Source organism: Poeciliopsis prolifica, unplaced genomic scaffold (assembly GCF_027474105.1).
Source record: "Poeciliopsis prolifica strain line A6 unplaced genomic scaffold, Auburn_PproV2 SCAFFOLD011, whole genome shotgun sequence".
Taxonomy (NCBI): Eukaryota; Metazoa; Chordata; class Actinopteri; order Cyprinodontiformes; family Poeciliidae; genus Poeciliopsis; species Poeciliopsis prolifica.
In genome coordinates, this window is record NW_026562386.1 from 11,581,901 (window position 1) to 11,598,603 (window position 16,703).

The 16,703-nt window shown below is 36.1% G+C and overlaps 1 protein-coding gene across 1 annotated transcript in view; it reads right to left on the bottom strand.

The window, feature by feature from the left end:
• Nucleotides 1–1,094: 1,094 nt before the first annotated feature.
• Nucleotides 1,095–16,703, bottom strand: part of ddb1 (damage-specific DNA binding protein 1) — a 44,548-nt gene continuing 28,939 nt past the window's right edge. Inside the window, exons 19-27 of the mRNA XM_055036868.1 lie at nucleotides 14,703–14,826; nucleotides 12,802–12,966; nucleotides 12,179–12,273; nucleotides 9,092–9,262; nucleotides 7,709–7,818; nucleotides 6,872–7,041; nucleotides 4,234–4,336; nucleotides 3,644–3,767; nucleotides 1,095–1,677 (exon numbers count right to left, since the gene is read on the bottom strand). Coding sequence (XP_054892843.1) covers nucleotides 1,594–1,677; nucleotides 3,644–3,767; nucleotides 4,234–4,336; nucleotides 6,872–7,041; nucleotides 7,709–7,818; nucleotides 9,092–9,262; nucleotides 12,179–12,273; nucleotides 12,802–12,966; nucleotides 14,703–14,826 — 1,146 coding nt within the window. The 3' untranslated portion in view covers nucleotides 1,095–1,593. The remainder of the gene's footprint in view (nucleotides 1,678–3,643; nucleotides 3,768–4,233; nucleotides 4,337–6,871; nucleotides 7,042–7,708; nucleotides 7,819–9,091; nucleotides 9,263–12,178; nucleotides 12,274–12,801; nucleotides 12,967–14,702; nucleotides 14,827–16,703) is intronic.

Here is a 16,703-nt window from a genome sequence, read left to right on the forward strand (position 1 = left end):
GTTAAATGATACAAAATAAAACAAAAAAAAAAATCCACTCGAATGGCAACAAGAGATAAACAAGAGTCTCTGTGCCTCGAGAAAGAGAGGACAAAAATAGCTACGGAGAACTGGCAGAGGACTTGGACTGCCAGTCATGACCAGTTTCCTTCAAATCCTCAGTGCAGGGCATAATTACTGAAACTAGATTTCACTGTCACTGTGGCTGTACCCCAGCCTGTAGGACCTCTGTTTACTCAGACAGAAAGAGCTTGTATTCCTATTTCACATTGTTAATGCAGGCGACATAAAATATGTACACAATATAAATTAATCAGGTTCTTCAGAAAACAATGCAGCTTCTGGAATATCAAAAGGTCTGATTCACAAAATAAATAAAAAAAAGTTATTTTTCTCCCTCCTGGTGGTTGTTCATTAAAACTGTGTGGGCTAGAGCAGCAGGCCTGCATTAACTGCAAATAAGAGATCCTTATTTAATTCAGTAAATTAGGGGAACTGCAATAACTTTAGGAAAACTTTAAAAACACTGTGCAATTAAAGCTCATGTAAATGTAAGAACTAGAAAAAAATATTTGACAACTGGCAAGAAAGTTAAATATTAGCTCTGTAAGTTTGAAACTATACCTTTTTTTAATCTGCTACAGTTCCAGTCATAAGTTAGTTAAAGTCACTATTGAAAACTCCTGGAATGCTTAAATGCTAAACCCAACAACTAAATCAGTTAATTTTCTAAGAAAAGTGGTCAAATATTAAGCCTGCATCACACAAAAGGCTTACTGATTTCATTTGGCTTGTTTATTGGACCTGCTAACATTTATTTTAATCTTTATTAGCCCAAAATTCAGGCCCATATATTTGTATGTAAACCTTTGATTTGAACTGCACTTGAAGTCTTTATTTAGCATTATGATAATAAAATATTTGATTCTGCCCATAAGCAACATTATCTACATTTTATAGGACTGATTTCAATTACCTTAAATACATCAACTAATAATTTTGGAAGTTAATTCAGAAGTGTCTGTCTGTGATCTGACAAAAGACAGCAAACATTGACCGTTGATCTAGAACAGATCAAAGTCCGAGACACAGAACAATACTAAAGCAAGGTTTATTAGAATAAACAAAGAAAACATCACAAAGACAAAATAGCTATAAATCTATCAATTTCCTCATTTTATTTCTTATACAGTGTGTTTATTTCAGACTTTAATAGGAAACAGCCGATAATGTGTGGTGAAGAGGATTGAGAAACCTTTAACTTATCAGAAACTGCCACAATTATCTGGGAGCATGGATGTGTCGAGGAAAGCTTCAGGTTGTTCCTTTTTATAGTCACATCCCATCTCACACACACACACACACACACGCACGCAAACACACGTTCAAACTCACTCAGACCAAGGTCGTCACTTTGGCCGGTAAGCATTTCACCTGAAGAGCCCCACACTCGTCACGTAACACCCTTCAGGCTCTGAACAGCCGACAACTCACCGAAAGGTCAAAACACTCACACACACTGTTTATAATTATTTACACATCTGTAAAGCCCAAAGCATTTTAGCCCCCACTCCCTCAGAATGGTGAAGGGAGCTAGTGGATCCTCGTCAGCTCCTCCACGATCTTAATCACCTCATCCACTGTGGCTTCACGTTTCATGCCGCTGCCATCATCGATCTGAAAATGAAAGACAACGAGCGGTGAGCTGAGACTGATCCACGCTTACGAGTAGATGCAGGAGCAGCATCCGACTGCATCCAAAAATATTTCACTTAAATGAAATGTTACTCTCCTTTCCATTGTGTTTAGAACTTTATTTATGATGTTTTAAAATGCACACCTAAACGCTGGGAATCTTTTATCTTGCCCACACAGATGACAAACTGCAGCTTTTTCCCTCTCGTTTATTTTTTATTAATCGCACCAGAAGGTAAATATAAAGACTTTTCCACAGAGACAGGAACCATTTATATTTTAAGAAGTGAACAATCTTGACGATTGAAAAAAAAATAAAATAAAATAAAAACAACTATTCAAAGTCTGCTCTATTTAAATGTAACCTCCTTATAGTTGTACACTGATGTCAATGTGGATTTCTGTGTTATCCAGATTGACACCATAAGAAATAGAGATTTCACTCCAGATATTACACAATCGCAGTTAAACTAAAACATAAATATTTAAAATGTATATATTCAGTTTCTCTGTGATGCAAATTAGCTATTGGAGCTGTGTATAAAGCAATGTTCCACTTTAATTTTGTGGGAGGAAAAAACTAAAATTTTATTGCTATTATCAGCTGTTCTTCACAAGAAAACTTAAATTGTTTTAAGACAAGATAATTTAAATAGGTCCTGTAAGGTTCAAACCGAGAGCAAAAATGTTGCAGCTTCACTGCTTCCACTGGATTTAAAAGGGAAAAGTAGAAGCCAAGTCTTACTAGTCAAATGAACAAGATTTACTGACCGCCTCAATAAAAGCAGGAGCTATCAATTGTGTGGATGTTCCACAAAATTCAGTTGGAGGACGCCTTCTCTTTCTCAAAAGCAATATGCATGCAGAACCTTTCATAATAACAGTTAGAAATGGATCCAGAACCATTATGATCATGGGCTTGTTATGTCACTCCATTATGTGGCAAAGCATATTGTAAAATCCAACATGAGGCTAACTCGAAGCAACAGTTTGGGTAAATTAGGGCATTAACCAGGACAATGTTTCAAACAGGGTGTTGCTGTGTCCCAGTCAATGTCCAGACCCCCACCGACTGACTGAAATGGGATGCTAAGAGAACTGTATATTTTGTTTTGTAATTTCTGCTCTGATTTATACAAAAGTCCTCCCTTATTTACCAACTTGTGTGCCAATTTTAAAAAAGGTTTTATTGCAATACTTAAGTAATAATCGACAAATTTAAGAACTATGTTTTTAAAAGCCAAGCTAACTCATCCACTGGCAACAATTCCAATTTTCTTCCGTCTTCAAGATAAGAGATACAGATTCTTCAGGGAGCAGACTTCAAGAAAAAGAAATAAATGCCGATTCATTTCCTAAATCTGCTCTTAATGGATCTAAATTGTTTCTTCTCTGTAGCTTTAGGTTTAGTAGTGTGCAAACAAAACAATTTGGTTTGTGAATGCCAGAGTCCAGACAGAAGAGTGTCTATTTCAGCATGTCACATATCAGGGAAGGATAGCTGAGGCCACAATGACTAAAGCTCTTAACCACTACAGTGAGACTCAACTGTCAAATCTTCCCCCAAACAGTTTAAGAGAAAAAAGTACACATACACAGAGACAGAAAAAAGAAAAACATCCAAGCAAAAAAAATAATCCTCTTTGTGGGTGATTGACTGTCAGTCAGTCAGCTTGACAGACAGATAAATAAATACCCTTGGGAGATAAATGCCCCCCGATAAAAATTATATTGCTATAAACAGGGGGCGGGAAGTTTGTCCCCAAGAAACTTTTTAAACATTGAATACTATTTCATAGAACTAAGCTTGATTATTGCTGGAATGTCCTTAATTGGCTTTCCGTCACCCAAACCAACAAAAATAGAAATAGAAATACTAAATGTATATTTCAGAAACATGATGTGAAGTGCAGGTGATCTGAATTGAAAGAGGAAAAACTGTGCCCACCAGTAGAGTGCTGACGACCTCCTGCATCTTTGCCCGACTGAGATCCAGGAAGCTTTCAATCAGGTCCCCGTCGATGAAGCCTGTGCCCTGCTCCGTCTTGCGCTCCGTGTGGAAAGACCTCCAGGTGTCACTCGGTTAAGGATAAATCATTACCAGGCAGCCGTTTCAGCCCGAGGTCGGCCCTTTGGGTGTGACCATGCTAACTTTACCTCAGGCAGATTTCATAAATATCCAACAGATAACGTGTTCAATGCACCAGATAGATAACCATAGAGGCCCTCTTGAGCCATATTTTATAAACAAAGACTGAACAGAAGGCTTTTGAGTATTAAATAACACGATAATTCAATAAAACCACAGGGTAGCAGAGTAAATTTTCTCTAAAAAAAAGGAAAGTCCCTTTCTTAAGCAGAAGAATGGAAACAAATTATTTGAGCTTTGAAAAATTATCAGTTGCCTGTAAAGTCAGTTAAAAACATCATTATTGCTTTGCTGTTCATTTTCAGGGCCGTCACCAGAACAACCCCGGCCAGTCCAGGTCACCTCATCTGTGGTCACAGATGGTTACTTTACACAGGAGTTCAGGATATAAGCTGTGCTCGATCTTGCCCACGCTTTTGATGACCTTGGTGAGGCGGTTCTGTAGGTCAAGCAGGAGGCTGTACCAGCCCTCGGACAGAGATGTCACCAGACCTAAAAAAAAAAAGCACACAGATGATCTTTTATAAATGTGTGAAAGAGCTGTTCACCTCATACTGTGCCATCAGCCAAGAGGAAGAGAGAAATGTCATGTCTGCATTCATTAACAGTTTTAAAGCTGCAGTACGTAACTTTTGTAAAAAATATGTTTTTTTTTATTAAAAGAAATATTCAATTGTACGTATATCAAGCATAGGTGAGTGACTGTAAATGCTTTTTTTTTTGCTTTTGAGCACATTTTTTTTTATTTTAAAAAGTTGTATTATTTTTTTTTAAAACTAAATTTTCATTAAATAAGGTTCATCAACAAATTGCAAACACAAGCAGGAAGTTGTAAAGCTGCAGAGTTTGTTTTTCTACATGACACCATGAGGGGGGTTTAGGAAAATGACACAGCATCAATTTTAACAAATGAAACTAATTATTATTTAACAGCTGGGGTTTTAAAGGCCAAATCCTATTCAATACACACATCACTTATTTGTCAAATATCTATGTTGGAACTACATTTTTGAAATGTTAGATTTTTTTAAGATACCATCAAATAATTTGCCATGAGAATGAATTTCTGAGTCAACACGCAATCTCTGATTGTGATCATCTTGAGACTGCCATATCGGAGTTTATACAAAAAATAGTCTTTGACAAGTTTGGATGCATATGGGCTGTTATTCTCTTTTAGGGGAAATAATCCCATCGCCTTGCAGCTTTCTCTAAGAAACATATCATACATCACAGCATCTTGCAGAGCGATAAGACCGGCAGGGGCATTTTATCTTCATTACACGCTAAAGCTCATTTTAGTTTGAGAGTTGGAGAGGAAAAGTTCTCACAGGGAAGGGCGACAGTGGTTTTCATTTCCTGAGAAACTTTCCTCTGAGACCTTTTAGGGAATCACAGGAGGTGCAGAGGTGAAATAATGCGCTGTGTTTTGGTGCTGTGGGAGTGCTGCTGTGTCCAAATGATGAGCACTCCCTGTTTTTCATTTCCCCGTCATCAGTGCCAGGCTGGAAGTTACTGGTTTCAATCCAAGTAATGAGAGGTGACAACGTGTCAACTGACAGTGGTGAATGTTTTACATCATTGTTTGCTTGAAGGAAAAGGATTTGAGGGATCTTTGCGTATTCAATTAGTCTTGATATCTTTCTGCAACTTAAGGCATATTAATTCCAATTATTCACAAAGTATGCTAAGAGTTGGATTTTATTGTTAAATTTCAAGACCTAAACACTGGCTTCTAAAAGATTGTGAATAGGTTTTCTGCTGCCAGAAAATGAAAAATATCTGCCAGCAGAAGCAAATAAAGTTCAGCGATGTTTGGGATTCATCCTGAGCAGCACGAGCAGAGTCTTAGGAAAGAAATAAAGCCGGGGAGTTTACGGCTCTACAAACTAAATCCTGCTCATATCCACTGAATCAAGACAGGAGTGAGCTGAAGTCTCAACAGTGAATGTCACAGCATAAAATCAATAGCTGCTTGTATGTGGAGACACCCCTAGTAGAGGGACAACAAAGAAAATCACTTATTTAAACATTTGTTTGGGAAATCTTTAATTGACCTTAACAAAGCATTGTTCAGTGGAAACAAAATGACAAACTGGAGTTTGGCTCAAATTTAGGACCCGAGCTGGATCCAACACCGAAAGGATCTTTGTGTAAGGGAGAGTTATCATTACAATACAGAGAGACATTTTTATGTCCCGTGCCACCAAATAAAAACCATCTCGAGTCATAAAGCACTTTCCTTTTTCTTATGATGAAAGCTAAGAAGCGAAATAGGAACCCTTTTTTAATTTTATTACTTATTGTTTCTTTGGAATGATCAAAAATAAACTAATCTATATCATGACATAGTATAATGTCATATGTAGTACTATATTGTACTACAATACTATAGTATGCTTCATTATTTCACTTATATTTTTGGCCAATACAGTACTGTGCTATATATTATAAACTATTTATTATAAACAATAGGTTCAGATGTCCTCACAATACTATACTGTACCATACTGCAACATACCACACTATCCCCTGCACAATTTAACTGTGCTATATCATATAGCACTATGTTGTTTAATGACACACTGCATTATGCTATGCTAAACAGTTCTGGGATACATCTTATTTGTGCAATTCTGTTACGGTCTTCTATAATATATTACATACATTTTGTGGAAAATCTATGGATATACAATACACTTTCTCTGCATTTGATTTGGACAATTTTTACTGAATATTCTTCAGATCAAAACAAGAATGAGTCGCTGCAAACAGGCCGAAGAGCTGCATGAAAGCAGCCTACTGTCAGTGGTTGCATGCCTCTGATTTAGTGTAAAAATTGTGATTAAAGCCAGGTAATCCCGAAATTCAATGCTTGCAAAACCATTAAACATGCTAACAGGGTTCTCGCAGCAAGAAAGAAAATCCTTGAATATTTTTAAAACATGCTAGAAAAATACAAAATAATAATAAAAAAAAGAATAAATAAATAAAAAAACAGGTTTGTTTAAATTAAGATTAACTTACCGATCATGCCGTTAACAGTGCCGAAGAGTACGGATCCCTGGGTGGGTGTGGAGCTCTCTCCCAGGTTCTGTAGCACCAGTGAGCCATGGCAAAACACATTTACAAACTCGCCTAGGTGAAAGACCCCGACCTCCTGCAGATGCTGGCGCTCCTCGTCAGTGGTGGCCGCACTGAGTGTGGCAAGGACAAACAGAGAGAGAACAAACATGAAGACAAAATAATGTCAAGGTCATGACCGGAACTCGTTGGGGGTCAAACCGTCGATCAATCAAATGGAAAACAAGACGAGTAAAGACATGAGAATTGTTGGAAAAGGTCAGCACATGATAGAGAGGTAATGGCTAAAAGTCTGAGAAACACTGAAAAGAGCAACAGTAACAGAGATGTGCTGCACAAATAAAGGTCAAAAGCATTGAGAGGTCCACTCTGACATATTAGATGGATAATGAGTGAAGGCAGGGATGTAACACAAGCACCTTCAGACCTCATGTTTCTTCCTTTCCTTAACATCAACATTCAGTGAAATTACAACAGAGGAAAAAAAGCAGGAGAGTGGCTAAAAGCTTGGCTGCAAGATGAATCATAATTTCCAGCACTAATGCAAGGACAATGCTCCAGTCCCACATTCATACCAATGATGTTGGTCTAAAAGCTGTCATGGGACTATGTGTGTGAAAGGAACAGCATCCTAATGACAGCATCAGTCTGAGCGAGAAAGTATTGGGCAAAGACGATTTAGGGGCATTTCTGATCTGCAAGAGCAGCTGTGGTGAAATATAATGATCATAAGGAAATGATCATTGAGCTACATGCAGGGAGAGGCTTTGCAGTTCTCACCTATCTTTTTGGCAGACAAACAAGTTAAAGGCGTTCTCTGCTCCCAGGAAGTTGTCATCGTCTAGAATTTCCACGGCACTCATCCAGTTTGGATTAAAATCACGAGCAATCTGTGGAAAATATATGAAAAAAAGCATAAACATGCAAATTTGTTTTAAGAAATATACCTTTTAAGCAAAGATAAGCCAATGCTAAACAAGAGTAAACTCTCAAAACTCCTAATTGTTGCTAATTGTGTTAGCTTCTGGTTTATACTAGAATTGATCTGACTAATTGTGCTGAATTGATTATTGAAATTATTGTCAACTAATTTAGAAATTGATTAATTAACAACTGGATTATCAAAACTCAAAAAGGCAATTTTGATGAAAGAACAAAGTCAGAGCAGTAATATATTTGTCTTTTGCATTTAGACTGAATGCAAAATACATGAGTATAACATGTTTGTAAGCATGTTCTACTCAGAATGCATCAAGTGGCATAGTTTTAGCTTCAAATTTTTAAATAATAATAAACACATCCTATTAAGCACTTTTTTCCTTCATATTTATCAATTATTCTAAAAAAAAGAAACTCATATCAAGTCAAGTAGAAAGGGCTGAGCTTTTTTAGTAATAGGTTTTTAGCTGCAGATGTATCATTTGCTACAAATGATCAACCATACACTAAAGGAATGTTATGTTATTGCATTATAGGCAAAAAAAGTTTATTTTCATATTTCAGCAAGGTATTGAATAATTTGTATATTTGCATCGTTTAATATTGAACAAAAAGGATTTAGTAATTCATTAAAAAATGTGCAATTTGTCTATTCATCGTCAGAATAATTGATAAATTAATTGATTACTAAAATCATCAGTTGCATCCCTAAATTTTATTTCTGTTTTTATATTGCAATTTCTTTAGGTGAGCCAATCAATTAAATAACAATTATAGCTGTTCAAAACTGCTGCTTTCTCTGTGCAAATTGTAATGAACTCCTTTAATACTGAAGAGAGAAAATCTGACACATAATCAATAGATTTTAAGCAAAGACCTGCTCTTTAATTGCACAGGAAGCCTTGATTGACACACAATATCTGAGGAGACAGAATGCTCTTTCATTATTCTCTCTAATAAGTTTGTAATGTGTCCCGTTTGATTTGTACAAGAGCTCAGCTGTAAACTAACAACTTTAGTTAGTTTCTAAAATTTGTTTTCCAATTTTCCAAAAATGAAGAGTTAACATAAGAAATCTACTTTGGAGTAGAATTTAGCTCATACAATAAAGCGCCATGGGCTGAAAGTGAAAACTGCTTTGTGATTTTGTATCAAAGCAGCAACACGCAGTATTCAATTTCCCACCTTTTCCAAGTCTTCGAGCTTTTTCCCTTCACATCTCACCTCTTCAAAGTTGCCCTCCATGGGTTTGTACGCCAGCAGCAGGACAGACCTCATCAGGTCTCCCACCAGGATGAAATCCCCTTTGGTCTTCAGGTAAAGCGCCATGATGTTGTTATAGTGGTTGCACTCGGTCCTCAGCTCCTTCTCGGCCGTCCACTCGTACAGACGGACCTGAAAAAGAAAGGCAGCTCTCATTTGAACAGTTATTGTAGTAGTTATTCTAGTAGAATATTAACTTTTTATATATATATATATCAGTTTTACACTGATTAATGTGTCTGAATCTGAGGTCAATGTCTGCTTTACAAATGAACGTTTACCAGTTAATGAACATGTCACGCTGTGTCAGAAATTGATGGGAGAGTCAGGGGTGTGTCTCAACTAAGTGTTTTCAATGCATTACTGTTCATTTTACAAACACCAACTCCCATTTTCATATGAAATGCAATTCTTAAAAAACTAGTTCAGGTCAAAGATAACATCATAACTGTGCATATTGTATATGACTATTGTGAAAGCACCATGTTTTCTTAAAAAAAGCTCATGACCAATAATTTTAGAAATTGAAAAATACATTTTGGAACTAAATGGCAAATATTCAATTTATCATTCACTGGTGTAAAAAATACACTAAGATTAAGTTACTACAATGGCAATTAAAAAAATGCTTTAATCATATTTGCAAATACAAACAACTGATCTTTACTTTTGCAGTTTTAGTCACTTTTAGTTTTATTACAGCACAAATAAATGCTGTGCTTGAGCACTAAATGTCCCTCAAGGCAAAGTGTTGTGTATGGCAATGCTTAAATTGTGATGTAGGAGCCAATTAGATACTAGTTAAGCGTAATTTGAGAGGGATTCATGATTGAGAGCCTCAGAAAATGTGCAGTGAGCCAAAAAGAGATGAAAGACCAAATAAAAAGCATATAAATATTAAACAATAAGGATAATAAAGTCTTAAACCATTAGTGCTCAGCCACATATAGAACACAGAAAGAAAGAATAACAATGAAAGGGAAGTGTAATCTATAATTTTTTGAGAATAGAATGAAAAGGTCATCAGATAAATCAACCAGGCTTCATTTTTTATAAACTCATCATTTTTAACAGTATTCTTTGATTGTCTTCTAACCCCTGAAACCAAAATTGAAACATTTACTTCTTCAACCTCATACATTTCTAGTGCTGTAAACGTCTGGGAGGAGATTCAAGAGGCGGACTGAAACATTGAGTTTTTTTCGTTCTTTTTCAGACAATTAAAATTAAGACACATGAGAATTCATGAGTGTTTGTAAATAAGCTTCAAAACCAACTTATTTGATCTTTCCATGAACCATTTATGTTCTGTGTTTCAAATTCAATAGTCACCAAACTGAAATACAAAACTGTGGAGACCAGAATCCATATATTTATTTCTCTTTAAATGGACGATGATAGTTTATTTATGGACAGCTAATTCAGTAAAACAGTTTCTTTCACATGTTCAGCAAAGGTAGGAGAAGACAGAAAAGCAGTCGGAAGTTAGACTTTGAGCTCCAGAAATGTGAAATCCATGACAATTGTATTCTTGATATCTCCAGATAAAGCTCCCTTTCATGTTTTTAATCCCTGTAATCTATCTGTAGCTGATCATGGATGAGCGTGGTATTATGGGGCAGCAGGGGAAGACTATTTATTTCACACTATATCAGGTGATTTCACTCCAATACACATGGGATGGATTTATTTAGACATGGCAAAATATAATTAATAGAGCAGTGCTTTTCTGCTTTGAGAGATCATGTGTCTTAAAATAAATCTAGGATAAGAGAAACAGGTCACCTGGAGCTGAACCCACAAACACACAGAAGGAACACAGCAAATAGTTTGTTGATGCAACTTGTCTTTTTGTTTTTTTTATTATCATTTTTTATCTTAATTAGGTAAAAAATAACTGGATGTAAAATGTTAAGCATTATAACCTCTACAACAGGTCAATGAACATTTAAGACAACTTAGGTGGAAATTTGTAGACAGTTTCAAAGATAGAACCAGATGGCCCACTCTGGAGCTCCAGATTGAGCTAAAATTAGCCAAAAGATATAAGAGAAATTTAAAAAGCACATAATATCTACAACTCTTTATTTTCAATTGTGTTCAGGCTCAAAGTGGACGGTATTTTTTTTATTATTATTATTTCTATTAAGAAATAGAAATAACAGTGAGAAATGTGAATGAAGAAAGGCAGAGAACTTCAGCCATCAACTTATGTGCTCTCAAGACATTGTGGCAGTAACATTCCCAGCTCCAACTGTGTTCATAAAGTGAAGACTTGTATGGCGATTTATCTAGTGAGCAGAAGGACAAATGTTTTCTGAGTGCAGTAGCTGGGAACATAACAAAACAGGACACCAGTGTTATATTTTGCTGTATTTCACCCTGGGTGAAAAATTATGGATTTTGGAGAAAAAAATGTTAAATTAAAACACTAAAAATTCTGGCAGTGTTTAGATAAACAGATGTAGCTGTCAGAACATTAACATTCATATACGACCAGATCGCAGCTGCAGTCAAACACTCTTAATCTGGTGAAGAGATGAGGAAAAAAAAACGACATGTAGCTGAAGCAAAGTGGGTTTTGATTTAAAACAACTTCTGGTATTTTGTAATGAAATGTAAGGTGCAGCCTTGATAAATGTTTTGTTCACCTCCTTGCATACTTGATATTCATGGAATCCAATTTCTGTGTGGCCATTAAGTGACCGCAGATGCATTTGACATTTTCCTTTTAAAGAAAAGTCTTCTTTAATTAAGAAATGAACCTCATCCTAGATCTAAAAATTAATCCAAAGGATACTGCAGACCTAGATGACAAGCCATCATACAAATATGGTACTAAATTTTATCTTTGTAAGTGAAGCAGATAACTTACTTACCTGCCGTAGAAAACATCAAACATGCTGATTACAATTTATAGAAAGTTTTATGGCTGTAAAATATTAAATTTCCCTTTAAAATATTTTCATATTCTACTTTAGATTTTTAAACATTGTTAAAACTATGTGGAGGAAAAAACTTTAGCGAGAACTCAGTACCATCACTTACTGTGCTATTTATGCTGGCCAGCAGTTTTCCATTGAACTCCACCATAGAATAGACAGCTCCTTTCACTTCTTTCTCAGCCACGGTTTGCAGCTTCCCTGCAGGAAAGATCAGTCAGTCAGTGTTCATTCAGTGAGCTTTCAAAGTGCTACACATGCAACGCTGAGTTAAATTAGCGCCTACAAGGTCCAAGAGAGAGAACAACTGGGAAAGAGAAGTGAGAAAATTTTGAAATTGAGACAGTGCTGCATTCAGAATATAAGGCAAGGGTAAAAATCAAGCACTGGACTAGGATAAACGACATACAAGCAACACATTTTGTCAGGAACAGTGTGCGAAAGAAAAAAAAAAGCACTGCTGGTGAGAGGGGGGAATGTTTGAGAGAAAGTGATAAGAAAATGATTGAGTGAGAAGGGAAACAGGAGCCCAGTAGGACACAGTGTTCTTGCCTAAAATACAATACAGAGTGCAGGGAGGAGAAAATGAAACGGGATGAAGGATGGAGAGAACAAAGAAGGCTGATCTGGGTGAGAGGACAAACATGAAAAGATGAGAAGAATCAAAGAGAGCAGTTGGGCTTGTTTGCTGAAACCGTAGAAAAAGCTAAGAGAAGCTCGGGTACTGACCGTCGGTGTAATGGAAGACAATGATTCGACCCTGCTTGGGCTCGGGCTCCTCTGGGTAAACCATGGCCGTGCCGACGATGAAGTAAACAGATGGGTCTTTTCCCAGACGACATGACACAATGCTGAGAGAATACTCGCTGGGGAGGAACTGATGGGCATGAAGGACTGGCACAAACACAAAACAGGAAAAAACAGGGCAGAGTGTGAGAACAGATCAAAACTCCTTTATGAAGCTACTTAGAAAGACTAATATTGTGTACGAATTACCCATGTTAACTGTTAAGTAACATATTTGAACACTAAAAATTAAAAAAGGCGTTTTTTTTTTGTTATTGTGTCATATTTGTGTTTTCATACTAATAGCAAAGTGACAACAGTCAAACCAAAGGACCACCTGCTCGTCTGATTCCACAAAACAAACACGAAACACGCAAAACATGAGTGGTCCTTGGTTATAAATCGCTGCACAAGAGCCATGAATAAACTACCTCGTTAAATGGTGAAAAACCTCCATTCAAAAAAGAAAAAACTGATTAAATTAAATGTTAAGTGAATTAATACTATAACAGAGTTGCAAATTTAAAGGTGCAGTGTAAAGTAAAGTACTTGTACCTTGTACTTGTAAAGAAATTTATATTTGAAAAATAAGTTAAATATCACAACTTTGCACCAAACTTAAATTTATTAACTACTTTATCTTGTTCAATCACATAAAACCACTAAAAAATATCTTAATGTTTGTGTTTATGATGCAACAAAATGTGAAAATGTTAAGAGGCAATAAACTTGGTGTCCAACACAAGAGTACATCAAGATGCCAAAGTGCCATTGAAACAGTCAATTATTGTTCTGCAATTGGTTAGTGACACGAAAAATATCTAATTATAGACTATAATGAAGGTCAAAACAAACAAAATGCTGATGGAAAAGAAAGGATTTCTGTTTATTCATTAACTGTAAGCTGTCAATGTTCATTTACCCCCCCCAAAAAAAAAAAAAAATTAGAACAAAGAATCCTGCAGCATACACAATTTTATCTACTTATATGGGCAGGTTGCCCTCTTTACGTGAGGCACATCGCTTCAGAGCTTCTTATTTAACCAAATCCATATTGAGGATCCCAGAAGGGATGTGCCTCATAGTTTCTGTCAGAGAAGATTTGGTGTCAGGTGCATTGATTTACTTATTATGCAAAGACAAATGCATCTTCGTTTATCAATATTTTCTCTGAGATATTATTTATCAATCTCTCCTTCTCTTCTCTCCACCTGAGAGGCGTTTTAATAGCTTCATAGCTGCTTTCTAATGAAAATCGGCCAATAACACGCTGAAGTAACTGATATATGAAGCGGCTCAAGAATCAAAATCGATGTCATCTGCATTTGAATGCATCTCACATCAACAGCATAGTCAGCTGCAGATACGTTGTGCTTAAACAGTTTCTTATTTACATATTGTTAACAGGTAATATACACTAATTTATGAGGGGAGAGCAGCAACCGGCCTTTTAAAAGGAAGTCTTGGTGTAGAAATAAAATCTGCAATGCAAAACAGAAAGGAGCAGGAAGCAGTCACCTCCACTTGGCTTCCCTATAAAACGTGTTCATCATTAATTTAGAAACTGCATACAGTTATATGCATACTTTTCATTCCTGGTATTAAAGACTGAATAAAGAATAAACACCAAACTGTAGTAAGTGGTAAAAATAATCTAAGCATTTTAAATGTAAGAAATTAAATAACGAAAATGTAGTTGATTAAATCTGCACAGTCCTTATGAGATGAGGAATATTTTGTTTAGATCAACTATTCCTCCAAGCTGAGAGCTTTTAGCCACTAGACAATTCTCATGGATGCAGCAGCTCAGAGTTCAAATGGAAATGCAGCCTCGGCTGTCTCACCTTCAAAAGTGTGTTGATCCACGACGAGCAGACTGTGAACCTCCACCTCCTCACCAAAGGAGGTCTCATGTGGAGAAGTGCTGCTGGGGAAGAGCTTGCTTGAGCTCACGCTGCTGGAGAGCGCCTGTAGACGTACGAGACGGGATACAGAGAGAAAGAAGTGAGGGCAAAGACAAATGTGGTACACGGCAAAAAAAAAAAAAAAAAAAAACCCCAGCACAATACACAATGTGTCTGTGTGGGAAGCGCCAACGGCAGAGTCGGCACCATCTGCAACAGCAGATGTGCAGCATCGAAAATCAGGTAAACATCATTCTGGTCATCAGATGTGAGAGGATCGGTGGCGGTAAACGCAAACAAATGAAAGTACACACCTGTCCCCTTTGGAGAATCTATAGATATGAGTAGGACAGGTAGCACATGAGCATGGCTGAGAGGAATTTTTAATTAACTCTCCAGCTAATCTGATTGCTTCAAAATGATGGCAAATAATTTTTTTAATAAAAACATTTAAAGTTGACTTAATTAGGGAAAAATGTTTTCATAGATGGCTCTGTCCATATCACGCTACGTTCTTACTAAAGAATGGTTTAATATACATCTAGCACAAAAGCAGCAATTATGTTTCTCACATAAGGAAAATTTAGACAGACTGCTTGGTTTTTTTTTTTCTTTCATCTGCCAAAGTATATTTGGCATGACATTTAGATGGAAGATTTATATGCACATATTTTTCAACTTAATTTATAAAAAAAATCATGTCTGTAGGAAAGTCAAAATAGGAATTATGCTTAATAAATGGGAATAAACCACAGAGCTAAAATATAATACTTTATAATTAAGGGTATTTTCAGGATGAATCAAGAAAAGTATTTAGCATACACAAAACAGTAAATTTATTTTCATAAATCATTCTCACAACAAACTGAACTTCAGCCTATTTTAATTTGCCTGGACGGTGTGCTGTCTCTGAGACAAACTAGTCTTAAAAAAAATAATTAAACCCAATTTGACTCACTCTCTTTACTGATGTTAAATGTCATTTTTAAGGGTTCTTTAGCAGCCACTGAGGCTGCTATGTGATAATTATGAACATGACCTTCATTATGGACTGTTTACTGAATAATATTCTGATAGCGCTGAAATTCTAAACATGGGCTTTAGACTGGGAAAGTCGTCTCTTTCCCAGCCTGAACAATTGGTAAGATTATTGCTGTCATTACCTTTGTGTACCCTGGTTTTTTTCCCCACCATGGAAGGTAAATTTCTGCAGTTCCAGCTGTGTTTTCTCCTGTCTGAACTGAACCACTAGAACTTTACAATTCTCATCTTGGTGAAGCTTTTTTTAAATCTTTATTTCCATACAGTAGAACGTTGTGTCTTTATTCTGGGTGTAACTGTTGACTAAATTATTGCAGCAAATTATTCCTGATACAGAAATCCTCATTTCCTTCACTATTGATTTTACTATTGATGAACAAAAACTTCATCAAGAGTAAAGGAGCTATTACCTTAACGTATTCTTCATTTTTACCTGTATAAAGTTCTATTTTTCGCTGCTCTATTTAGCTATTCCTGAACATAATCTCTTCTACAGCTATTGCTGGCAATAATTTTGTGTACTCAGTTTTATCCTCCATATTTATACCATTTTTTATCTATTTAACCTGTACAGCCATTTGAGATCCAATCTCTTTTTACAAGAAGTGGCTAAGAGGTAGCAGAAAGTACTCCTACGACACTGTTGTTGTGTTTAGCTGTGTAATTTTTCGGAAGGTAGTCGTTAAAAAGCAGTTATTGCAGCTATTAACTTCTTGTTTTTATATATCATCAAAAGTATTGTTTTGTTTTTCTGTCTCAATGCCACCTGGTCATGACAGACAGCAGACTGAACCTGGTTTAATTGTTCTCTTATTTAACAGAGAACAATTAGCAGTATCTCTTTATTGTCACCATATGCTTGCTTACAAAGAAGAATTTGATAACATTTTTACCATATTG